Source organism: Hemitrygon akajei, unplaced genomic scaffold (genome assembly GCF_048418815.1).
Source record: "Hemitrygon akajei unplaced genomic scaffold, sHemAka1.3 Scf000120, whole genome shotgun sequence".
Classification (NCBI taxonomy): domain Eukaryota; kingdom Metazoa; phylum Chordata; class Chondrichthyes; order Myliobatiformes; family Dasyatidae; genus Hemitrygon; species Hemitrygon akajei.
In genome coordinates, this window is record NW_027332006.1 from 932646 (window position 1) to 947433 (window position 14788).

The 14788-nt window shown below is 43.7% G+C and overlaps 2 protein-coding genes across 2 annotated transcripts in view; one reads left to right on the forward strand and one right to left on the reverse strand.

The window, feature by feature from the left end:
* The window catches only part of LOC140723597 (uncharacterized), a 29256-nt gene extending 18104 nt beyond the window's left edge, over positions 1-11152 (forward strand). The window contains exons 5-7 of the mRNA XM_073038167.1: positions 4343-4450; positions 7395-7519; positions 8864-11152. Coding sequence (XP_072894268.1) covers positions 9276-10412 — 1137 coding nt within the window. The 5' untranslated portion in view covers positions 4343-4450; positions 7395-7519; positions 8864-9275 and the 3' untranslated portion in view covers positions 10413-11152. The remainder of the gene's footprint in view (positions 1-4342; positions 4451-7394; positions 7520-8863) is intronic.
* Positions 1-14788, reverse strand: part of LOC140723596 (uncharacterized) — a 373128-nt gene that overhangs the window by 243652 nt on the left and 114688 nt on the right. The window lies entirely within an intron of this gene.

Consider the following 14788-nt stretch of genomic DNA (forward strand, 5'->3'; position numbering starts at 1 on the left):
TTTAGCTTGAGGATTAGTATTTAAGGTTTTAATCCATTGTATAAAAGATTTTTCTAACTCATATTTTTCCAATACCTTAAATAAAAAATCCCATTCCAATCTATCAAATGCTTTTTCTGCATCCAAAGCAACTGCCACACTCATTTCCTCTCTTTTTTGTGCCAAATGAATTATACTGTGTAACCGGGTTATATTATCCATTGATTGTCTGTTATTAATAAAACCTGTTTGATCCATATGTATTAATTTTGGTAAATATTTAGATATTCTATTAGATAAAATTTTTGCGATTATTTTATAATCTGTATTCAACAAACAAAATAGGCCTATATGATGTTGGTTTTAAAGGATCCCTATCTTTTTTTGGCAATACAGTTATGATCGCTGTTAAAAAAAGATTGTGGGAGTTTATGCATTCTTTCCACTTGGTATATTAATTCCATAAAAGGAGGAATTAATAAATCTTTAAATTTTTTATAACATTCAGGAGGAAAACCATCTTCTCCTGGGGATTTATTACTCTGAAGTGATCCTAAAGCTTCTTCAACCTCTTTTAATATAAAGGACCTATCTAATCCTTTCTGTTCTTCCAAATTTAATTTTGGAAGGGTTATTTGTGATAAAAAATTATCTATCTCAGCAATCTTATTTTGTGATTCTGATTGATATAGTTCAGTATAAATTTCTTTTAAAGTTTCATTAATTTCTAAAGGTTTATAAGTAATCTTTTTTACACTTGTTCTAATTGCATTTATTGTTTTAGAAGCCTGTTCTGTTTTCAACTGCCAAGCAAGAATTTTATGTGATCTTTCACCTAATTTGTAATATTTCTGTTTAGTTCTCATAATTACTTTTTCTGTACGATATGTCTGGAGTGTATTATATTGTAGTTTTTTATTAACAAGTTGTCTTCGTTTTTCTTCTGTCATATATCTCCTCATCTAAATCATTAATATATATTGTAAACAACTGATGTCCCAGCACTGAGCCTTGCGGTACCCTACTAGTCACTGCCTGCCATTCTGAAAAGGTCCCGTTTACTCCCACTCTTTACTTCCTGTCTGCCAACCAATTCTCTATCCACATCAATACCATACCCCCAATACCATGTGCTTTAAGTTTACACACTAATCTCCTGTGTGGGACCTTGTCAATAGCCTTTTGAAAATCTAAATATACCACATCTACTGGCTCTCCCCTATCCACTCTACTAGTTACATCTTCAAAAAATTCTGTAAGATTTGTTACGTATTCAGGCAACAATAAATATATATGAGTTAGGCAAGGGTTTTTATAACAAATAACACGTTTATTAAACACTGAAAACAAACCCCCCAAAAGTAAACAAACATTAGCTTAACCGGAATTCAGCTGCTGTGCGGCAGATTCGCGGTTCTTAATAGCGTTGCAGTTCAAACAGTTCTTAAAGCGGTATTGAAAAATAACAGTTCTTTAAAGCGGTATGCCGAAAGTTCAAAAGCTCACAGTCCATTTAAAAGGAGAGACTTTTTAAGGCGATTTAAATTCTCTTCCACGTCGTTGTCCTTCTATCCCCAGCGTCAAACTTTCCCACGAAGAATTTTATGAAATATAACGGCTTAAAGGCACTGACCTTCCTTCCACACTATTCTCAATCTCCCGCTATCCCAGCGGAGATTAACACGAGAACAGTCAACGAAATCCTTCCGAATGAGGATCACACAAGGTCGAACTTTCCACCGTCGAAAATCGATTCTCCTCGATCTTTATCTTCCAAATTCTTATCTTCACTCTCCACCAGCAAAGAAACCGCTGGCAATGAACTTTTAAACTTTAGGCATTAGATAAAACTTCATTTTTCAACTAAACTGCGTCATCACATTAAATCACGCAGTGACATGAAGTCATCTTGGCAAATCTAGCCACGAACTGCCCCACCTGACAGGGTGGGTCTTCCTTTTATACCCTGTAAAAAAAAACTGTCACATGACCTCTACTGGCGGGAAAATGACATCACTCCACCATCACAAGACCATTACCTCAAGTCCAGTATAACTTCAACCCCAGTCACGTGACAAGGGTACCACTGTCATGTGTCACGGGTACGTAACAGATTCGTCAGACAAGACTTTCCTTTCACAAATCCATGCTGACTTTGTCCGATGATTTCACCTCTTTCCAAATGTGCTGTTATCACATCTTTGATAACCGACTCCAGCATTTTCCCCACCACTGACATCAGACTAACCGGTCTATAATACCCCAGTTTTTCTCTCCCTCCTTTTTTAAAAAGTGGGGTTACATTAGCCACCCTCCAATCCTCAGGAACCAATCCAGAATCTAAGGAGTTTTGAAAAATTATCACTAATGCATCCACTATTTCTTGGGCTACTCTGGGATGCAGACTATCTGGCCCTGTGGATTTATCTGCCTTTAATCCCTTCAATTTACCTAACACCACTTCCCTACTAACATGTATTTACCTCAGTTCCTCCATCTCACTAGACCCTCGGTCCCTTACTATTTCCGGAGGATTATTTATGTCCTCCTTAGTGAAGACAGAACCAAAGCAGTTATTCAATTGGTCTGCCATGTCTTTGTTCCCTATGATCAATTCACCTGTTTCTGACTGTAAAGGTCCTTACATTTGTCTTGACCAATCTTTTTCTATTCACATATCTGTAAAAGCTTTTACAGTCAGTTTTTATGTTCCCTGCCAGCTTTCTCTCATAATCTTTTTTCCCTTTCCTAATTAAGCCCTTTGTCCTCCTGTGCTGGTCTCTGAATTTCTCCCAGTCCTCAGGTGTGCCGCCTTTTTTTTTGCTAATTTATATGTTTCTTCTTTGGACTTGATACTATCCCTAATTTCCCTTGTCAGCCACGGGTGCACTACCTTCCCTGGTTTATTCTTTTGCCAAACTGGGATGAACAATTGTTGTAGTTCATCCATGTAATCTTTAAGTGCTTGCCATTGCATATCCACCGTCAACCCTTTAAGTATCATTTGCCAGTCTATCTTAGCTAATTCACATCTCATACCTTCAAAGTTACCCTTCTTTAAGTTCAGAACCTTTGTTTCTGAATTAACTATGTCACTCTCCATCTTAATGAAGAATTCCACCATATTATGGTCACTCTTACCCAAGGGGCCTGGCACGACAAGATTGCTAACTAACCCTTCCTCATTGCTCGATACCCAATGTAGAATGGCCTGCTCTCTGGTTGGTTCCTCAACATTCCTATGCAATGGCAAGCATTTAAAGATTGCATGGATGAACTACAACAAGTGTTCACCCCAGTTTGGCAAAAGAATAAACCAGGGAAGGTAGTGCACCCGTGTATGACAAGGGAAATTAGGGATAGTATCAAGTCCAAAGAAGAAACATACAAATTAGCCAGAAAAAGTGGCACACCTGAGGACTGGAGGAAATTCAGTGTCTAGCAGAGGTGGACAATGGGATTAATTAGGAAAGGGAAAAAAGATTATGAGAGAAAGCTGGCATGGAACATAAAAACTGACTGTAAAAGCTTTTATAGATAAGGGAAAAGAAAAAAATTGGTTAAGACAAATATAGGTCACTTACAGTTAGAAACAGGTGAATTGATCATAGGGAACAAGGACATGGCAGACCAATTGAATAACGACTTTAGTTCTGTCTTCACTAAGGAGGACATCAATAATCTTCCGGAAATAGTAAAGGACCGAGGGTCTAGTGAGATGGAGGAACTGAGGGTAATACATGTTAGTAGGGAAGTGGTGTTAGGTAAATTGAAGGGATGAAAGGCAGATGAATCCCCAGGGCCAGATGGTCTGCATCCCAGAGTAGCCCAAGAAATAGTGGATGCATTAGTGATAATTTTTCAAAACTCTTTAGATTCTGGATTAGTTCCTGAGGATTGGAGGGTGGCTAATGTAACCTCACTTTTTTAAAAAAGGAGGGAGTGAGAAACCGGGGAATTATAGACTGGTTAGCCTGACATCGGTGGTGGGGAAAATGCTAGAGTTGGTTGTGAAAGATGTGATAACAGCATGGATTTGTGAAAGGAAAATCATGTCTGGCGAACCTTACAGAATTTTTTGAGGATATAACTAGTAGAATGGATAGGGGAGAACAAGTGGATGTGGTATATTTGGATTTTCAAAAGGCTTTTGACAAGGTCCCACACAGGAGATTAGTGTGTAAACTTAAAGCACACGGTATTGGGGGTATGGTATTGATGTGGATAGAGAATTGGTTGGCAAACAGGAAGCAAAGAGTGGGAGTAAACAGGACCTTTTCGGATTGGCAGGCAGTCACCAGTGGGGTACCGCAAGGCTCAGTGCTGGGAACCCAGTTGTTTACAATATATATTAATGATTTAGACGAGGGAATTAAATGCAGCGTCTCCAAGTTTGCGGATGACACGAAGCTGGGCGGCAGTGTTAGCTGTGAGGATGCTAAGAGGATGCAGGGTGACTTGGATATGTTAGGTGAGTAGGCAAATTCATGGCAGATGCAATTTAATGTGGATAAATGTAAGGTTATTCACTTTGGTTGCAAGAACAGGAAAACAGATTATTATCTGAATGGCCGATTAGGAAAAGGGGAGGTGCAACGAGACCTGGGTGTCATTGTACACCAGTCATTGAAAGTGGGCATGCAGGTACAGCAGGCAGTGAAAAAAGCAAATGGTATGTTGGCATTCGTAGCAAGAGGATTTGAGTACAGGAGCAGGGAGGTTCTACTGCTGTTGTACAAGGCCCTGGTGAGGCCACAGCTGTCGTACTGTTTGCAGTTTTGGTTCCCTAATCTGAGGAAAGACATTCTTGCCATAGAGGAAGTACAAAGAAGGTTCACCAGATTGATTCCTGGGATGGCCGGACTTTCATATGAAGAAAGACTGGATCGACTAGGCTTATACTCGGTGGAATTTAGAAGATTGAGGGGGGATCTTATTGGAACGTATAAAATTCTAAAGGGATTGGACAGGCTAGATGCAGGAAGATTGTTTCTGATGTTGGGGGAGTCCAGAATGAGGGGTCACAGTTTAAGGATAAAGGCGAAGCCTTTTAGGACCAAGATGAGGAAAAACTTCTTCACACACAGAGTGGTGAACCTGTGGAATTCTCTGCTACAGGAAACAGTTGAGGCCGGTTTATTGGCTATATTTAAGAGGGAGTTAGATATGGCCCTTGTGGCTAAAGGGATCGGGGGTATGGAGAGAAAGCAGGTACAGGGTTCTGAGTTGGATGATCAGCCATGATCATACTGAATGGCGGTGCAGGCTCGAAGGGCCTAATGGCCTACTCCTGCACCTATTTTCTATGTTTCTATGTGTGGAAAATTAAAATCTCCCACAATCACAACCTTGTGCTTACTACAAATATCTGCTATCTCCTTACAAATTTGCTCCTCCAATTCTCGCTCCCAATTAGGTGGTTTATAATACACCCCTATAAGTGTTACTATACCTTTCCCATTCCTCAATTCCACCCAAATAGGCTCCCTAAATGAGCCCTGTAATCTATCCTGTCAAAGCACCACTGTATTATTTTCTCGGACAAGTATTGCAACCCCCCCCCCCCCCCCTGCCCTTCTGAAGCAACGAAATGCAGGAATATTTAGTTGCCAATCACACCCCTCCTGCAACCATGTTTCACTAATAGATACAACATCATTTTTCCAGTTATCAATCCATACTCTAAGCTCATCCACCTTTCTTACAATGCTCCTAGCATTAAAATAGATGCATTCAAGAAACTTTCCACCTCTTCCTCTCTGTTTATCCCTAATGGTGCAAACAACTTGATTATCTCTTTTTTCCCCTTTTCCCCTACATCTTCGGTCTGAGTGCTCCTACATCAGGGAGGAAGTTCAAATCAGCTCTGTGTTAAATGTTTAACCATCACGGTGACTGAAGGCAGCTGCAGGTTCATGAGGGACTGTGACTGTCAGATTCTGCAGTTCTTGCGGCTGTTCATCGCACCCAGGACTGAACCCTGGTCAGTGAATATTGGAGGAGTCTGTTCTACCGATGTTAGCCTTAAACTAGACTGGCATTTAATATTGTGGATCTGTGAACGATAAATCAGTTCTCTATCAAATCCCGTGTCTCAGGTACTTACTGTCTCTACCACACTCACAATGTACACTAGAAAGGCCACTCAGCCCATCTGGTTCCTGCCCATGTTTCTGTTCCATATCAGTATATCAAAATCTATCCCTGCCGTTCCCCTCTCACTCTCCCTGAGATGACAGGTTGCAACTAGTCACCACTCCGTGGGATAGGAGATTTCCTGTGAATTTCATGGAAACATATAAATGCACAACACATTACAGATGCTTTGTCCCACTTTGCTGTGCTGACCATGTATCTTACTCTAGAAACTGCTTAGAATTACTCTACCACATAGCCACCCATTTTCCTAAGCTCCATGTACCTATCTGAGAGTCTCTTAAAAGACCCTATTGTATCTGCCTCTACCACCGTCACTGGCAGGGCATTCCACACACACACACCACTCTTTTCTTAAAAAAGTTAGCTCTGACATCTCCTCTGTACCTACTTCCAAGCAGCTTAAACCTATTCCCCCTCGTGTTAGCCGTTTCAGCCCTGGGAAAAAGCCTCTGGCAATCCACATGACCAAAGCCTCTCATCATCTTATACACCTGCATGAATTTCCTGCATGATTTTCTCCAGGCTGAATAAGACGATGAGCTCACTGTGGTTTTGACGTTCTCTCTCTCTCTCTCTCTCTCTCTCTCTCTCTCTCTCTCTCTCCTTGTTTTTGATGTCACAGCCCCGCCTCACTCAGGCACTTAAAGCGACACTCACAGTAAGCGAACCTGCGGTCTCGTAACACAATGCACCTCTAAAGTCTGACAGCAGACTAGCGAGTGAATCTTCGATGGTGCAGAATCAGAAACCAAAGAGTTGCCAGACTGAGTCAGGGCTTTGGGGCTCCAGAGAGAGATGGGGTCTAGAGTTTACCTGGAGGAGGAGGAATCAGACCAGCAGGATGTGGCTACAAAAGAAAGGTCAGAAACATTTGTAAACTGGTTGACCGAAAAAAATGTGGTTAATTTCACGCAGCAAATGTGGAGAGGAATAAAAAGACAATGTTTAGGCCAAGCCCCTTCAGCATGCCTAGCCTGTATACACCGCTTCTTAGTTGCTCTCTGAATTGCAGAGTTCCTCCAGCATTTTGTGTGTGTGTCTCTGTATTTCCAGCAACTGTAGAATCTCCTGTGTTTTATAACTGCATTTTACTTTGGCATTAGATACACGTTGATATTGAGTATATTGTTTATGGGAGCCGCTTTCTGCGTTAAAACAGCTGCAAATTTTTTCTATACACACTATAAAAAAAAATGAGGCATGGACATTGAACCGGTGCTTGCAGAAATGTTTAATGGCACCGTGATTACCCATAGGGCCATGCGTTAAGAATTTTGCTGTTCTGAAGTGCCGATGAAATGCGCCGGCGTCAGGCTGAGAACGTCCCCGAGTATCACGCATGCGCGCAGTACACAGAAGGCCTTGAAAATGTCGGCTGCAGGTAAGAACGATTCTCCGTGTTTTTATCTTAAACACTGAATTCACAACAATTCCTGTGAAATCTGGACACCGTGGCCAACAATCCCGGGACAGTCCTGCTCTCGTCCCTGTCTCTCAGCACCACGATCCGTACACGGGCCCTGGGGAGCTTCCGGCTGCAGAGTGAATGGGAACCGATGGATCTTTCAGACAGAGCTGAGCTCCAGCTATAATAAAGGCAAGGATTAGGAACTGAGAGAAAGGGAACAAAATCTTTTACATCACCAGTTGAGAAAATCACCTTTGTTCTACCTCCAATCACTAATAAGAGAAAATCTGAAGATGCTGGAAATCCAAGCAACACACTCACAAAATGCCGGCGAAATTCAGCATTAGTACTCTTTTCCATAGATGCTGCCCGGCCTGCTGAGTTCCTCCAGCATTTTGTGTCTGTTGCTTGTTCTACCTCCTCTTGTTCTGGACTTTTCTACCCGTGAGAGCATGTTTTGTCCCATTCTCTCTGAGTACAATAATGATATCAAACACCTTTGCCCTGGGCAGCAAGTAGCTTTCACATTACACATGTGCCAGACTCCAGTGAGACAGACTACTGCCCTTCCCTTCATATTCATTGGCATTGCCATCACTGAGCTCACCACTGTCAGTCATTGGGGGAGGCTTCAGGGGAATACAGAAACTGGTGATACTTGTGTGTATTCTGGTGTTGCAAAAGTTGCTGGGGAATTTGCAAGTGGGAAGAAGTGAAGTGATATTTGGAAATCTGACTTTTTAAAGCATAACTTAGCAAGTAAACCACATATGGACAATATGCAAAAACTTTGGTAAGAAAATCCTTCATTACTCATTACAGGCCTGCTACATAGGTTGTGTGAGTGTGCAGATGAACTGGATCGAACCCAGAGGAGATCAAAGTTCCTGTTGACAGTGATTTGCTCGCTGTGAAAATGAATACCTCTCTATAAAAAAATCACTGTGCACATCTTGTCACTGGGTAAAAAAAATGCACAGTGCAAGACTTATGTACACACTGGTTATTACAAATTAGAGGGGGTATTGGAGGGAAGATGGGGAGACCTGTAGTGTCCCTGATGCCCTCACTTACAAGAAATGCATCCAGCTGCAGCTTGTAACCCTGCACATTAAGGAGTTGGAACTTGAAACACATATGGGGATTGATGGTCATTTCAGATACCAGCACTCTGCCCAGTCAGGAGATGATTTCTCTTCCAACTTCGGTTTAACCTCAATGTAACAGTGTGATACCAAATCAAACCTTGGCAACTCAAGTAATCTCATCTGAAATGTTGTCCTACATCCATTGATGGATTTTGTAAATCTTTTACAGGTTAAAAATGAGAAGGAATTCATCTCCAGGAATCTCAAACACGGCACGCCAGTTTTGTTCTCTCTGTCTGGATATTTAAGAAGTGGAGCGAGGGATTCAATCGACCATCCTTCCTGCTCAGACTGTGGGGAGGGATTCACTTGGTCATTTGAACAACTAGCAAGCCCGGCATTTTACACAGGAGAAAGGCCGTTCACCTGCTCAGACAGTGGGAATGGATTCACTTGGTCATTTCAACTGAAGGTACATCAGCAAGATCACACTGGGCAACGCCATTCATCTGTTCTGTGTGTGAGAAAGGATTCAGTCTGTCTTCCCACCTGTGGACACACCAGTCAGATCACACTACACTGGGCAGAGGCTGGTCATCTGCTGAATTTCGGGGAAGCGATTCTCTCGGTCATCTGACCTAATGGCACACCAACGTGTTCACACCAGGGGGCAGCCATTCACCTGCACAGTCTGCGGGACGGGATTCACTCAGTCATCCACCCTACTGGAACATCAGCGAGTTCACACTGGGGAGAGGTCGTTCACCTGCTCAGTCTGTGGGAAAGGATTCACTCGGTTAGCTAACCTACAGAATCACCAGCGAGTTCACACTGGGGAGAAGCCATTCACCTGCTCAGTCTGTGGGAAGAGATTCACTCAGTCATCCACCCTACAGATTCATCAGCGAGTTCACACTGAGGAGAAGCCGTTCACCTGCTCAGTCTGTGGGAAGGGATTCACCCGGTCATCCAACCTACTAGTACATCAGCGAGTTCACACTGGGGAGAGGCCATTCACCTGCTCAGACTGTGGGAAGGGCTTCACTCAGTCATCCAACCTACTGAGTCATCAGCGAGTTCACAGTGAGGAGATGCCGTTCACCTGCTCAGAATGTGGGAAGGGATTCACTCAGTCATCCAACCTACTGGTACATCAGCGAGTTCACACTGGGGAGAGGCCATTCACCTGCTCAGTCTGTGGGAAGCGCTTCACTCAGTCATCCAACCTACTGGTACATCAGCGAGTTCACACTGGGGAGAAGCCATTCACATGCTCAGAATGTGGGAAGGGATTCATACTGTCATCCCACCTACAGAGTCATCAGCGAGTTCACACTGGGGAGAAGCCGTTCACCTGCTCAGAATGTGGGAAGGGATTCACTCAGTCATCCAGCCTACTGGTACATCAGCGAGTTCACACTGGGGAGAGGCCATTCACCTGCTCAGACTGTGGGAAGGGCTTCACTCAGTCATCCAACCTACTGGTACATCAGCAAGTTCACACTGGGGAGAAGCCATTCACCTGCTCAGTCTGTGGGAAGGGATTCATACTGTCATCCCACCTACAGAGACACCAGCGAGTTCACACTGGGGAGAGGCCATTCACCTGCTCAGTCTGTGGGAAGGGATTCACTCAGTCATCCAACCTACAGAATCATCAGCGAGTTCACACTGGGGAGAGGCCGTTCACCTGCTTAGACTGTGGGATAGGATTCACTCAGTCATCACAACTACTGGCACACCAGTCAGTTCACAGTGGGGACTGGCCGTTGTTATGAATCCCTGGGTTTCGTTTGCTGTGGACTGTCATTTTAAGACAGAGAGAGAGATTAAGAAGGCAAATCAGTCTGACTTGCAGCTTGTTTACATCGCTCGCAGCTTGTTTAGTTTTAACCGAGGACACAGACACTCAGAGTCAGACGGAGATAAAGGAGGAAAAATGGAAGGATTGAAACCGGGGAACTAGTGGCCAAGGGTCACTGTTTGGAACTTTCCTTTGCCCACAAGTGTGGGTTAATTATCGATTCACCGTACATCGAATGTGTGGTTGTCACTTTGTTTGATCCATAGGGGTGGATCTGATTTGGTGTATCCTGTGGAGACCCGTTATGTGTTAACCCTTGCCTGGCTGTGGTGTGGTAGTTCACTTGAAGACGATACACCTTCTGATAAGTCACTTTCGGTGAGAATTTGTATGTGGATTTGGAACAATGATGGATAAAATCTACAGCAACTGTTCTCTCATTTTACCACCGTAGAACCTGTGGAATTCTACATATTTGCATGCTCTCGCCATTTACCCTGGGTTACAAATCTCTCTCTCATCACCTATTCTGCGGTTGAACTGAACTTTCATACTTTACCATCTCAAGACTCTAAGCCTTGTTTCCCCCGAGCTCAATAGTTTGGGAGTTATATTTACACACATTTATAAACTTAACACTGTTAACTTCTGTTTATCTTGTTTAAGTTGCAATATTACAAGTAGATTCTAATAAAGATAGATTTAACTTCAAAACCAGACTCCAGGTGTAGTCTATTGCTGCTGGTTTGTTTCTAAAGCATTATGGTTTGTAACAAATTTGGGGCCTATGTCTGGGATATGAACAAATTTGGGGGCTATTGATCGATGAATTATCGATTTGATTGGGGAAATCCCTTTTGATTTATTTGTGTGTGGAAATCAGCAGCAATGGACATTTATAAATTTCTGGAAGTGCCAACCCCTGAGGCATCAGAAAAAGCCAAAAAGAATGAATTGCTGACTGTTGCTAATGGGCTGAATCTTAAGCAGGTAAGGGGGTGTGAAGGACCAGGGCAAGCATAAAACTGGGAGAGGAGGTAAAGGTAAACCAATAGGGGTTTTATTATAAAATATAGGCATCCACCCCCTTTTTCAGAGACTGGGATCCCTGTTTCAAACGGTAATAATGTGCATTTCAATGTGTTCACCTCTCCGTCCTCGATTCTCTAAATGAAAGGGTTATCACATTTGATTTTTCATTATATGATGACCCAACCATTTCAGGGATCAGTCTATTGAAACTTCATTGCACTCTCTATAACAAATACTCTCTAACCACTTTGTTAATCCTCTGTGCAAAAAAAATGTCCATCTTCTGTAGCCCCGTGTTGCCCCAACCACTCACCTCCTACCCCTGTCATTGGCCCCACTTGCAGGTCAACTGTCTGCCGGTGTCCCCCCCCCCCCCCCCCCAATGTGAATCCCTCTGCTCGCCACCATCGTGGGCTCAGACATTTCCACCGGGACAAACATCCTGTCCGCCCCCTCTCACACCATCGTTTTACTTTCAATAAAATCCCTCCTCTCCCTCCCCAGGGAACTAGCATCATACCGACGGGCCGAGCGGTCTCCTCCTACCTCTCGGCGACACATCAGACTCCGGCCGCAGAAGACGCTTCACAAAAGCCCCAACTTCCCTTGGAGGGAAATGGAAATAAATCAAAAAACGGACATTTACTCCGCTGTGATGTGGGGTTTGAGGCCGGAGCGGGAGGCGAACTCAGCGGGGATAACGCCCTCTGGACTTGTCCACCTCTGCGACTGGTGGTAACAAGTGATTGACATCGCTTTGCACCAATGGGAATAGCGCAGCTCCTGAATCCTCTGTTGACAGCGGTGGGGGAGGGCTGGTCACGTGATTATTAGCCCAGCTATTAAACTGATAAAGCCCGAGCTCAGCAGCGCATGGATGACGTAAGACGCTGTGCACGTAAGGGCAGATCCCGGTGTGGGAAGACCATGCGTGACGTCAGGCACGAGGGGGGTCTGTGTGATGTCACCTGTGGGATGCGCTCGCATTTAATTGCACCTTAATGTGCGTTTCTTAAGATTTCAGAGGGACAACAACATTTATCACGGGTTGCATTACTGAATCCAGTGTTGTGGGATGTAAAGTCCCCTGTTATGTGTCCGGCTGTGCCGTGTTGTTTGGGGGCTATTGATCGATTAATTATCTATTTCATTGGGCATATCCCTTTTGATTTATTTGTGTGTGGAAATCAGCAGCAGTGGATATTGATAAATTTCTGTAGGGTGGATGACTGAGTGAATCCCTTCCCACGTACTTCCTCATCCAGGTCATCCACTCTTGGTCTTCCTGGAATCATTCTTTGAAACTTCTCCGGACCCACTCCAATACGAGCACATCCTTTGCTCAGATAATAAGTCGGAAGTACAGGTCGGAATCTGCTCACCATACACCAACAGTGATCTGCCCAATGCGTTATAAAGCTATAGTATCGCATCCTTGCTCTTATATTGCTAACATTGCAGTTGTCATCCTTAATCAACTCAATCTGCAAGCAAACCTTTAGGGCATCTTGCTCAAGGACTCACAAGCACTTATGCACCTCTAATTTTTTCAAGTTTCTCCCATTTATTTTTTTTCTACGCCCAATTACTTCTACCAAATGTACATGACTTGCATACACTGTATTTCAACTGCTACTTTGCTGGCATTCTCCAGACCTATTGAAGTCCTTCTGCAGACTCCCACTTTGCTCTAAACTACCTGTCCCGTACCTATCTTTGTATCAACTGCAATGTTCGTCACCAAGGTATCAATTCCGTCATCCGTATCATTCAGATTTAACATGAAACGATGCGGTCTCAATACTGACCCCCTACAGAACAGCATTAGTTACCGACAGCAAAACAGAATTGCCCACATTATTCTGACTCTTTCTCCCTTGTCAGTACAAGTATCTTTCCTGTAATTCCATGAGCTGTGATCCTGTTAAGCAGCCTCACGTGCAGCACCTTAGAAACATAGAAAACCTGCAGCACGTTACAGGCCCTTTGGCTCACAAAGCGATGCCGAACATGTCCTTGCTCTAGAAATGCCAAGGGTTACCTACAGTTCTCTATTTTTCTCAGCTCCGTGTACCTATCCAGGAGTCTCTTAAAAGACCCTATCGTGTCCACCTCCACCACCATTGCCGACAGCCCATTCCAAGCATTCACCACTCTCTGTGTAAAAAACTTACCCCTGACATCTCCTCTGTACCTACTTCCAAGCATCTTCAAACTATGTCCTCTCGTGCTAGCAATTTCAGCCCTGGGAAAAAGCCTCTAACTATCCACATGATCAATGTCTCTCATTTTCTTGTACACCGCTATCAGGTCACCTCTCATCCTCCATCACTCCAAGGAGAAAAGACTGAGTTCACTCAACCTATTCTCAAAAGGCATGCTCCCCTATCCAAACAACATCCTCGTAAATCTCCTCAGCACCCTTTCTATGGCTTCCACATCCTTCCTGTAGTTTGGCGACCAGAACTGAGCACAGTATTCCAAGTGTGGTCTGACCAAAGTCCTGTATAGCTGCAACATTACATCTCGGCTTTTAAACTCAAGCCTGCGGTTGATTAAGGCCAATGCACAGTATGGCTTCTTAACCACAGAGGCAACCTACATAGCAGCTTTGAGTGTCCTATGGACTCCGTCCCCAAGATCCCTCTGTTCCTCCACACTGCCAAGAGGCTTACCATTAATACTATATTCTGTCATATTTGACTGAAGAAAATGAACCACATCACACTTCTTTGGGTTGAACTCCATTTGCCACTTCTCAGCCCAGGTTTGCAGACTATCAATATCCCCCTGCAACCTAACCCAACCTTTGTGTCATCAGCAAATTTACTAACCCGTACCTCCACTTCCTCATCCAGGTCATTTATAAAAGTCACGAAGGGTAGGGGTCCCAGAACCGATCCCTGAGGCAGACCACTGGTCACCGACCTCCATGCAGAATATGACCAACCTACAACCACTCTTTGTCTTCTGTGAGCAAGCCAGTTCTGGATGCACAAAGCAATGTGCCCTTGGATCCCATGCCTCCTTACTTTCTCAATAAGCCTTGCATGGGGTACCTTGTTGAAGATCATCTGAAAATCCGAGCAAACAACATACGCTGCCTCTGCTTTATCTATCTTGCCTGTTATTTCCGCAAAGTATTCCAAGAGCTTTGTCAGTCAAGATTTCCTCGAAAGAATCCGGCTGACTTTGGCCTACTTCATCATGTTTCCCCAATTACAGTACCCAAAAAAACACACTCTTAGTACACTCTAACATCTTCCTGACCACTACGGTCAGACTAACTGTCCAATAATTTTCTTTCTTGTGCCCCCT